The sequence below is a fragment of the Tachyglossus aculeatus genome, chromosome X1 (genome assembly GCF_015852505.1).
Source record: "Tachyglossus aculeatus isolate mTacAcu1 chromosome X1, mTacAcu1.pri, whole genome shotgun sequence".
In the NCBI taxonomy this organism is placed as follows: Eukaryota; Metazoa; Chordata; class Mammalia; order Monotremata; family Tachyglossidae; genus Tachyglossus; species Tachyglossus aculeatus.
In genome coordinates, this window is record NC_052101.1 from 4,825,333 (window position 1) to 4,837,560 (window position 12,228).

General features: G+C 44.6%; 1 protein-coding gene across 3 annotated transcripts in view; it reads left to right on the forward strand.

The window, feature by feature from the left end:
* The window catches only part of EIPR1 (EARP complex and GARP complex interacting protein 1), a 125,533-nt gene that overhangs the window by 85,986 nt on the left and 27,319 nt on the right, over positions 1–12,228 (forward strand). For all 3 annotated transcript variants that reach the window (XR_005447697.1, XR_005447696.1, XM_038739958.1), the window contains exons 6-7: positions 1,542–1,678; positions 10,596–10,763. Coding sequence is in view for 1 of the 3 variants with exons in the window: in XM_038739958.1 (XP_038595886.1) it covers positions 1,542–1,678; positions 10,596–10,763 (305 nt within the window). In the remaining 2 variants the exon portion in view is untranslated. The remainder of the gene's footprint in view (positions 1–1,541; positions 1,679–10,595; positions 10,764–12,228) is intronic.

The window sequence follows — 12,228 nt, forward strand, 5'->3', positions numbered from 1 at the left end:
GGATTTTATGGTGCCAACTTGTACTTCCCAAGCGCTTAGTACAGTGCTGTGCACACAGTAAGCGCTCTATAAATACGATTGATTGATTGATTGCGATCTTCATTCATTCAGTCGTATTTATTGAGCGCTTACTGTGTGCAGAGCACTGTACTAAGCGCTTAGAAATAACACAATCTTTAAGTATATTAAAAAGTAGAAAGCCAATCAGTATACTCATAATAGTAATAATAATAACGGCATTTATTAAGCGCTTACTATGTGCAAAGCACTGTTCTAAGCGCTGGGGAGGTTACGTGGTGATCAGGTTGTCCCACGGTGGGCTCACAGTCTTAATCCCCATTTTGCAGATGAGGGAACTGAGGCCCAGAGAAGTGAAGTGACTTGCCCAAAGTCACACAGCTGGCAATTGGCGGAGCCGGGATTTGAACCCATGACCTCTGGCTCCAAAGCCCGGGCTCTTTCCACTGAGCCAATGTGATAACACAGTAAACTTCTGGGTTTAGCGCTCTGAGATCTTCAGAAATAGCAGCATCTTTAAGTATTTTAAAAAGTAGAATGCCAGTCAATCCGTGGTATTTATTGAGCACTTAACTGTGGCGAAGCAGCATGGCTTAGTGGAAAGAGCCCGGGCTTGGGAGTCAGAGGTTGTGGGTTCTAATCCCGGCTCTGCCACTTGCCAGCTGTGTGACTTTGGGCAAGTCACTTCACTTCTCTGGGCCTCAGTTACCCCATCTGTAAAATGGGGATGAAGACAGTGAGCCCCACGTGGGACAACCTGCCAACCTTGCATCTACCCCAGTGCTTAGGACGGTGCTTGGCACGTAATAAGCGCTTCACAAATACCATCATTATTATTAAGAATACTGTAGTAAGCGCTTGGGAGAGTACACTACAGCAGAGTTGGTAGATAAGTTCTCTGCTCACAGTGAGCTGCCTTAAATGTATATATGTATATGTGTTTGTACATATATACATTTGTATATATGTTTGTAGTTTGTACATATTTATTACTCTATTTTACTTGTACATATCTATTCTATTTATTTTATTTTGTTAGTATGTTTGGTTTTGTTGTCTGTCTCCCCCTTTTAGACTGTAAGCCCACTGTTGGGTAGGGACCATCTCTATATGTTGCCAACTTCTACTTCCCAAGCACTTAGTACAGTGCTCTGCACACGGTAAGCACTCAAATACGATTGATTGATTAAAATAGGTCACAAGTATTTCCATCTCTTGACCGTCAGTTCAGATGTCTTCAGATCTTGTGTCTTTCGGGTTTCAGCAGCTGCTCTCAAATCACGTCCCTCCTTTGCTGCCCGGGTTCGCTTGTTTAAATTTCAAAAGAATATCGTTTCTGGCCATTTCGGCTCGTAAATAGAAAGCGTTTCTTTGATAGTTGCCTCAGTGCCGTCGCCTTGCACGCTCCACTCGGAGACCCCATCCGGGGGGGGAATCTGCTTCCCGGCGTCATGAGGCCGTTTAGAAATGGGTAATTGTTATTTTCTTTTCTTTTTTCCCGTCGGCTCCCCCGTGGCCACCAGCTATCGAGTTCTGCGGCTCTGGAAGGGAAAGGCCAGTTGAAGTTCACGTCCGGCCGGTGGAGCCCGCATCACAACTGCACGCAGATCGCGACCGCCAATGACACGGCCATCCGAGGATGGGACACGAGAAGCATGAGGTAACGAAGCCGACGCCTCCTCTCGTAAAACGGACGAGGAGTCAAACGTTTTCTCCTTCTGCTCGAACGGAGAAAGTTTGGGGATCATCTGTGATTGCCAGCTTGTACTTCCCAAGCGCTTAGTACGGTGCTCTGCACACAGGAAGCGCTCAATAAATACGATTGAATGAATGAATTTCCAACTGGAAAGCCCCCGGACGCGTGGTTTGCCTTCGTTATCGTCCAGCGGGCGACGGAAAGTGTCGACCGTCCATTTGTTTTCCAAAATTCAGATCAAATTGGCCTGAGGAGCATTATCAGGCCTGCCGAGTCTAAACCGTTTATCTAATGCACCGGCGTGCTTAAATGCTCCAACTTCAAACTGAAAGTGAGATTATTCGAATTGGCCCATGTCGCCTCTAGACTGTAAGCTCATCCTCTGGATAACAACAACAACAACAACAACAACAATAATATTAATAACAATAATAATGATGATGGTATTTGTTAAGCACTTACTATGTGCCAAGCACTGTTCCATGTGCTGGGGCAGATACAAGGTAATCAGGTTGTCCCATGTAGGGCGCCCAGTCTTCACCCCCATTTTCCAGATGAGGTAAGTGAGGCACAGAGAAGTGAAGTGACTTGCCCAAGGTCACACAGCTGACAGGTGGCAGAGCCGGGATTAGAACCCACGACCTTGGACTCCCAAGCCCGGGCTCTTTCCACTAAGCCACACTGCTTCTCTAGTAAGGGATAGGAAGGGAACGCGTCTACCAGCTCTCTCGTATTGTGCCAGGCGCTTAGTGCAGTGCTCTGCGCACAGTAAGCGCTCAATAAATGCCACCGATGAATTTAATTTAGTCTCCAAAACACACTGCCAAACGTTCATTTAATTGCTACCTTTGGGAGATACGTCAGCTCGTTATGGGCAGGGAACGTCTACCCACTCTGTTATATTCTACTCTCCCAAGTGCTTAGTACAGTGCTCTGCACGCAGTAAGCGCTCAATGAATACCACCGATCGATTGATGAATTGATAACCATTGTACCACGCCAACCGAAAATGAACTTTTAATTGTAAGCATCCACCGACGATAGCGACGTGACGGGTAAGAGACGTTTTTCCAACTCCGCTTGTGAGTTCGATAAGCCGAGGAGTGATGTTGGGCACATCTGTTGCCATAGCAACAGAGGCCCCGGCAAGCTTTTTTAAGATACCGTTTATCCCCTCAGCGCACGGTAATTTATCACTAAACCGGGAAGACGGATGCCTTGTAATAACTTTTGTTGCCTTTAAGGGAGGACAACTTTAAATTTAGTTCTACGGCCTCTGCAAACTCAGAGGAATAGCAGTAAATCGCGGCTTTCCAAGCATGTGCGTTTCTATCGCGGGGTTTATTGGGTTTCCTAAACAAAAGCTGAAAAACGTGTAGTTCAGAGGTGATGAATATACTGATTGCCATTTCTCCTCGTCCCGTTCCTGTCTTTCGTTCCAGCCTCGTTGTTCTTGAAAAGGGCTTGCAGAAACACAATGGATAATGACTGAATAAATACGATTGAATGAATGATTGGAACCCCAAAATGATATCAAAAAAAGAAGATAAATGAAGAGTAAAGTTGGTTTCGATTGGGGTATCCTGAGTAATTAACCCATTATATATGTCTCTTCTTTATCAGTCAATCATTGGCACTTCTTGAGCGCTTACTATGGGCATCATAGAATAATAATAATGCTGAAGGTATTTGTTAAGCGCTTCCTATGTGCCGAGCACTGTTCTAAGCGCTAGGGTAATAATAATAATAATGATGGCATTTGTTAAGCGCTTACTATGTGCCGAGCACTGTTCTAAGCGCTAGGGTAATAATAATAATAATGATGGCATTTGTTAAGCGCTTACTATGTGCCGAGCACTGTTCTAAGCGCTAGGGTAATAATAATGATAATGATGGCATTTGTTAAGCGCTTACTATGTGCCGAGCACTGTTCTAAGCGCTAGGGTAATAATAATAATAATGATGGCATTTGTTAAGCGCTTACTATGTGCCGAGCACTGTTCTAAGCACTAGGGTAATAATAATAATAATGATGGCATTTGTTAAGCGCTTAATATGTGCAAAGCACTGGGAGGGATACGAGCTGATCAGGTCGTCCCCCGTGGGGCTCACGGTCTTAATCCCCATTTTCCAGGTGAGGGAACTGAGGCTCAGAGAAGTGAAGTGACTTGCCCAAGGTCACACAGCAGACATGTGGCAGAGCCGGGATTTGAACCCATGATCTCTGACTCCCAAGCCCGGGCTCTTTCCGCTGAGCCACGGTGCTTCCCTACAAGGTAATCGGTTGGTCCACCGTGGGGCTCACGCTCTCAATCCCCATTTTCCAGATGAGGTAACTGAGGCCCAGAGAAGTGAAGTGACTTGCCCAGGGTCACACGGCTGACAGATGGCAGAGCCGGAATCCGAACCCATGACCTGCTGATTCCCGGGCCTGTGCTCCAGCCACTGCGCCATTCTGGTTCCCTTTGCGATCTTGTCCTGCCACTTGCTATTGAGTTTGGACGGAAAGCGACGCTGATGGAACTGCTCAAACCTCTAAAATGGGGATTCAATACCAGAAGCAGCGTGGCTCAGTGGAAAGAGCCCGGGCTTAGGAGTCAGAGGTCATGGGTTCGAATCCCGGCTCCGCCCCTTGTCAGCTGGGTGACTTTGGGCGAGTCACTTCACTTCTCTGGGCCTCAGTTCCCGCATCTGTAAAATGGGGATGAAGACTGTGAGCCCCACTTGGGACAACCTGATCACCTTGTATCTCCCCCAGTGCTTAGAACAGTGCTTTGCACATAGTAAGCGCTTAACAAAATACCATCATTATTATTATTATTATTCTCTGGTCCTCAATTCCCTCATCTGTAAAATGGGGATGAAGACAGTGAGCCCCACATGGGACAACCTGATTACCTTGTTTCTCCCCCAGCGCTTAGAACAGTGCTTGGCACATAGTAAGCATTTAACAAAATACCAACATCATCAGTATTATTATTCTCTGGGCCTCAATTCCCTCATCTGTAAAATGGGGATGAAGACTGTGAGCCCCACGTGGGACAACCTGATCACCTCATATCTTCCCCAGCGCTTAGAACAGTGCTTTGCACATAGCGCTTAACAAAATACCATTATTATTATTATTATTATTCTCTGGGCCTCAATTCCCTCATCTGTAAAATGGGGATGAAGACTGTGATCCCCACGTGGGACAACCTGATCACCTTGTAGCTCCCCCAGTGCTTAGAACAGTGCTCTGCACATAGTAAGTGCTTAACAAAATACCATCATTATTATTATTATTATTCTCTGGGCCTCAATTCCCTCATCTGTAAAATGGCGATGAAGACTGTGAGCCCCATGTGGGACAACCTGATTACTTTGTATCTTCCCCAGCACTTAGAACAGTGCTTGACACATAGTAAGCGCTTAACGAATACCATTATTAATATTATTACATATTATATATTAGTATTGATATTGTTAATAAATTAATAACAATAATAATAATGGTATTTATTAAGCACTTACTATGCACCAGGCACTGTAGTACTAAGCGCTGGGGTGGAGACAAGCAAATCGGGTTGGACATGGTCCCTGTCCCACATGGGGTTTACAGTCTCAATCCCCATTTTACAGATGAGGAAACCGAGGCACAGAGAATTAATTAATTAATTAATTCAATCATATTTATTGAGCGCTTACTGTGTGCAGAGCACCGTACTAAGCGCTTGGGAAGTCCAAGTTGGCAACATATAGAGACGGTCCCTACCCAACAGTGGGCTCCCAGTCTGGAAGAGAAGGAAAGTGACTTGCCCGAGATCACACAGCAGGCAAGTGGTAGAGGGAGGATTAGAACCCAGGCCCCCCAGCTTCCAGGCCTGTGCTCTTTCATTCATTCATTGTCAGTCGTATTTATTGAGCGCTCACTGTGTATTTGGGAAGTCCAAGCTGGCAACATCTAGAGACGGTCCCTCCCCAGCAGCGGGCTCACAGTCTAGAAGGGGGAGACGGACAAGGAAACAAAGCAGATTAACAAAATAAAAGAGATAGAATAATAAATATGTACAAGTAAAATAAATAGAGTAATAAATCTGCACAAACATATAGGCAGGTGCTGTGGGGAGGGGAAGGAGGAGAGGAAAAAGGGGGCTCAGTCTTAGACCCCCATGGCGGGCAGGGACTGTGTCCGAACAAGTTCATTCATTGATTCATTCATTCAATCGTATTTATTGAGCGCTTACTGTGTGCAGAGCACTGTACTAAGCGCTTGGGAAGTACAAGTTTCGGCAACATCTAGAGACGGTCCCTCCCCAACAGCGGGCTTACAGTCTAGAAGGGGGGAGACAGACAACAAAATAAACATATAAACCAAATAAAATAAATAGAATAAATATGTACAAGTAAAATAAATAGAGTAATAAATATGTACAAACATATATACATATTCATTCATTCAGTCGTGTTTATTGAGTGCTTACTGTGTGCAGAGCACTGTACTAAGTGCTTGGGAAGTACAAGTTTTGGCAACATATAGAGACGGTCCCTACCCAACAGCGGGCTTGTTAGTTCAGTGCCGGAAACATGAAAAGTGCTTAACAAATACTATTATTATTATTAATAATAATAATGAGTTTCCCAGAAGTGCATATTCTAACCCCCGCATTCGGGAGTCTTGTTGCAGTGGCTCACGTGAGGGGAATCGTTAATTCATAGTCGGAAAATGAAACAACGAGAGCCCGTTAGTCACAGACTCCCTTTCCCCCACCGCTTGAACATTTTAATTTGTCTTTTTCCTAAAAGATTCATTGATTTATTAAGGAAGCTTTTCTCTTTGCCATCCTGTAATTTATTTGGTGCTTGGGGTAGAGGAACTGCAGCCGCAAACAATGCATTAAGGGGGTTGGCTTAATTAGTAATATTTCATTCTATTTATCGTTTGCGTAGTTTGCGGGAAGAGAGTCACATGGGGAGGCCTCCTGTAATGAAGAATTTTTGGAACCCGGATGGGGTCCGGAGGACAAGAACGAAAATGATTAAGGATTAGTAAAACCCAACCTCGGAGACGAGATTAAAGAAATGCGGTTTATTTACCCGGGAGAACGGGAGGTTGGAAGGTGATTTGAGAACGGTCTTCAAAGATGCAAAAGATGATTAGAAAGAAGGGCGGTGTCAATTTTCACTGAGGATTTAACCGGGGGAAGCGTTATCCCAGGAATGGGAAGTTGAAAAGTTGTCCCCGAGGAAGAACTTGGCGGTTTTTAAGGCAGAAGTGTAGACAGTCGTGGTTCCGGGTACTACTACTACTATTATTCGTACTTTATTATATCATAAATCGTATTTATGGAGCGCTTACTGTGTGCAGAGCACTGTACTAAGCGCTTAGCCCTGTACTAAGTGCTAAAGTTATATATGATATATTAATACATATTATATATTAATGTAATATCATAATGTAATATCAATATATAATATACAGCATAATATATGACATATAATGCATTAATATAACAGTATATAATATATTAATATAATGATATATGATATATTGGTATAATAAATATAATATATAATTATCATTATTGTTACTATTATTAGTAGTAGTAGTAGTTCCCAGAACCACAGCTGTAGTAGTAGTAATAATAATAATAATAATAATAATAATAATAATAATGGCATTTATTAAGCGCTTACGATGTGCAAAGCACTGTTCTAAGCGCTGGGGAGGTTACAAGGTGATCAGGTTGTCCCACGGGGGGCTCACAGTCTTCATCCCCATTTTACAGATGAGGTCACTGAGGCCCAGAGAAGTGAAGTGACTTGCCCAAAGTCACCCAGCTGACAAGTGGCGGAGCTGGGATTTGAACCCATGACCTCTGACTCCAGAGCCCGTACTCTTTCCACTGAGCCACGCTGCTTCTCCTATGTTATATATGATACATTAATACATATTATATATTAATGTAACATCATAATGTAATATCAATATATAATATAATATATTGTATAATATATATGATATATAATGCATTAATATAATGGTATATGATATATTAATATAATGATATATAATATATTGGTATAATAAATGTAATATATTATTATCATTATTGTTACTATTATTATTAGTAGTAGTAGTTCCCAGAACCATGGCTGTAGTAGTAGTGTTATTATTATTAGTAGTAGTAATGCCATCATTATTGACGGTATTTGTAATCTCCCCAGTGCTTAGAACAGTGCTTTGCACATAAGTGCTTAATAAATGCCATTATTATTATTGTTATTATTATTGTTATTATTATTGTTATTATTATTATTATTATTATTATTATTATTATGTGCTTACTATGTTCCCAGCACTGTTCTAAGCACTGGGGTAGATACAAAGGTCATCAGGTTGTCCCACATGGGACTCACAGTCTTAATCCCCATTTTCCAGATGAGGGAACTGAGGCCCAGAGAAGTGGAGTGACTTGCCCCAAGCCAAACAGCTAACAAGTGGCGGAGCCGGGATTAGAACCCATGACCTCTGACTCCCAAGCCCGGGCTCTTTCCAATTGTAAAATAAAATCTTCTCCTTCCCGCTGTCCCCTCCGCATCACTTCCGCATTTCCACGGCCTACTGGACAGAGCCCGGGCCTGGGATTCAGAAGGACCTGGGTTCTAATCCCGGCTCCGCCACCCGTCCGCTGCGTGACCTTGGCTAAGTCACTTCACTTCTCCGGGCCTCAGATTCCTCATCTGGAAAATGGGGATAAGAGTGAGAGCCTCTCTGCATCACTTGGGAGTCAAAAGGAACTCGGTTCTAATCCTGGCTCTGCCACTTGTCGGCTAGGTGACCTTGGGCGAGTCACTTCACTTCTCTGGCCCTCAGTGACCTCATCTGGAAAATGGAGATTAAGACTGTGAGACTATTAAGACTGTGACTCTTTATTTATTTATTTTACTTGTACATATCTTGTACATATCTATTTTATTTATTTTATTTTGTTAATATGGTTTTTTTTGTTCTCTGTCTCCCCCTTCTAGACTGTTCGCCCACTGTTGGGTAGGGACCGTCTCTAGATGTTGCCAGCTTGGACTTCCCAAGCGCTTAGTCCAGTGCTCTGCACACAGTAAGCGCTCAATAAATACGATTGATTGATTGACCGTGAGCCCCACGAGGGACAGGGACTGTGTCCAACCTGATTAGCTTATATCTACCCCAGGGCTTAGAACAATGCTTGGCACATACTAAGCGCTTAACAAATACCATTATTATTATACGATAATACTTGACATGTAGTAAGTGCTTAACAATAGCTCGTCGTGGGCAGGAATGTGTCCGTTGTTACATCATACCCTCCCAAGCGCTTAATACAGTGCTTTGAACACAGTAAGCGCTCAATAAATACGATGGAATGAATGAAATACCCTGATCCTCAGCATCATTAAGCACTTTGGTGCTCACCTCAGCCCCACAGCACGTAAATCCATATCCTGATTCCCCTATCTGCAATTTATTTGGAAGTCTGTCTTCCTCTGTGGACTGTAGACTCCTGAATAATAATAAAGATGGAATTTCTTAAGCACCTGTGGGCAGGGATCACGTTTACCAACTGTAATTTTCTGGCCCCCTCCCAAGCGCTTAGTACAGCGCTCTGCCCGTAGTAAGTGATCAATAAGTACCACGGATTGATCGATTAAAGTCAGAGGCTTGAGACGGGCAACCCCGGCATAGACCTTCCTCCTACTTACACTGTGAGGCAGATCTGGGGACATCACAGCTCAGGGGCTTTGGGGGGCTGAGATAATAATAATAATAATAATAATAATAATAATAATAGCATTTATTAAGCACTTACTATGTGCAAAGTAATGTTCTAAGCGCTGGGGAGGTTACAAGGTGATTAGGTTGTCCCACGGGAGGCTCACAGTCTTCATCCCCATTTTGCAGAGGAGGGAACTGAGGCCCAGAGAAGTGGGGTGACTTGCCCAAAGTCACCCAGCTGACAAGTGGCAGAGCCGGGATTAGAACCCATGACTTAATAATAATAATAATAATGGCATTTATTAAGGGTTTACTATGTGCAAAGCACTGTTCTAAGCGCTGGGGGGATACAAGGTGATCAGGGTGCCCCACGTAGGGCTCAGTTTTAATCCCCATTTTCCAGATGAGGGAACTGAGGCCCAGAGAAGTGAAGTGACTCGCCCAAAGTCACCCAGCTGACAATTGGCGGAGCCGGGATTTGAACCCGCGACCTCCGACTCCAAAGCCCGGGCTCTTTCCACTGAGCCACGCTGCTATAGCGGAGGAGCCGCGCGGCCTAACGGAGAGAGAGCGGCCCTGGGTTCTGATCCCGGCTCCGCCACCTGCCTGCTGAGCGACCTCGGGCAAGTCACTTCCTTCTCTGTTCCTCGGTTACCTCATCCGTAAAATGGGGACGAATCAATCAATCAATCAATCAATCAATCGTATTTATTGAGCGCTTACTATGTGCAGAGCACTGTACTAAGCGCTTGGGAAGTACAAATTGGCAACACATAGAGACAGTCCCTACCCAACAGCGGGCTCACAGTCTAAAAGGGGGAGACAGAGAACAGAACCAAACATACCAACAAAATAAAATAAATAGGATAGAAATGTACAAGTAAAATAAATAAATAAATAAATAAATAGAGTAATAAATATGTACAACCATATATACATATATACAGGTGCTGTGGGGAAGGGAAGGGACGAAGACCGCCAACCTCGTGGGGGACGGAGACCGAGTCCAACCCGGTTACCCCGGATCTATCCCAGCGCTTAGACACCGGGGAATCGCTCAGGAAAAACGACAACCTACGAGTCACTGTGAACCTGTTCCTTTTCAGAGTCAAATCGATATTTTGTTTTTTGTCTTTTTTTTCTCCCCAGCCAGATCTACTGCATAGAAAACGCCCACGGACAGCTTGTGCGGGATCTTGACTTTAACCCCAATAAGCAGTACTACCTGGCTAGCTGTGGGGACGATTGCAAAGTCAAGTTCTGGGACACGCGGAACGTCGCGGACCCCGTGAAGACGTTGGAAGAGCATTCCCACTGGTAAAGCCGACGGTCCACCTGCGGCCGATTCGGCACGGCGGGATCAGTCCCATTTATTTCGTTCGGACGCGCTCGGCTTGTGCTTTTATGAATCACCCTCTTCCGGGGAAGCTCGCAGGCGAGCGGGTTTCAGGCGGGGATTCTTCTGGTAACGATTCATAATCTCAGGAAGTACACAGCCTCGGAATTCAGTTCCTGGTAAATAACTGCCGGGATGTCGTTGTTTTTATAAATTACGGAGGAGATTAACTTTTAGACCGTGAGCCCACTGTTGGGTAGGGACTGTCTCTATGCGTTGCCAATTTGTACTTCCCAAGCGCTTAGTACAGTGCTGTGCACATAGTAAGTGCTCAATAAATATGATTGATGATGATGATTGATGATTAACTGTTGGAAGAGTTCACGCGGGACTCTTTCCGCCGTCAGGAAAAATGGAGCGGTGAGGGCGGAGGTAGAGTTTTCGAGCGTAGGCTTGCTTGGATGTGGGCTTTTAGACTGTGAGCCCGCTGTTGGGTAGGGACCGTCTCTATATGTTGCCAACTTGTACTTCCCAAGCGCTTAGTCCAGTGCTCTGCACACAGTAAGCGCTCAATAAATACGATTGATGATGATGATGATGGTGATATGTTGCCAACTTGTAATAATAATAATAATAATGGCATTTATTAAGCACTTACTCTGTGCAAAGCACTGTTCTAAGCGCTGGGGAGATTACAAGGTGATCAGGTTGTCCCACGTGGGGCTCACAGTCTCAATCCCCATTTTCCCGATGAGGGAACTGAGGCCCAGAGAAGCGAAGTGACTTGCCCAAAGTCCCACAGCGGACAGGTGGCAGAGCCGGGATTTGAACCCATGACCTCTGACTCCAAAGCCCGGGCTCTTTCCACTGAGCCACGCTGCTTCTCACGCTTGTACTTCCCAAGCGCTTAGTACAGTGCTCTGCACACAGTAAGCGCTCAATAAATACGATTGATTGATTGATTGAGCAGCAGACCTACTTCAACGATGATCTAAAATATCGACTCAAATAGCATGTATGTGGTGGCGGGGGATAATAATGATGGCATTTATTAAGCGCTTACTCTGTGCAAAGCACTGTTCTAAGCGCTGGGGAGGTTACAAGGTGATCAGGTTGTCCCACGGGGGGCTCACAGTCTTCATCCCCATTTTACAGATGAGGTCACTGAGGCCCAGAGAAGTCACACAGCTGGCAAGTGGCGGAGCTGGGATTTGAACCCACGACCTCTGACTCCAAAGCCCGGGCTCTTTCCACTGAGCCACACTGGGGATGGTTAGCAGGAGATGAGATTAAAAAACAAACAAACGGAGAGGAATATAATCATTCCGTTTCATATCTGTAATTCTTCACCGTGCGATCGCCGTGAGAATGTGTTTTATTTATCAGGTTGCACCTCCTCCATATTTTGCTTTGGGGCAAACTTTGTGAATTTAGAATTGGAGACAG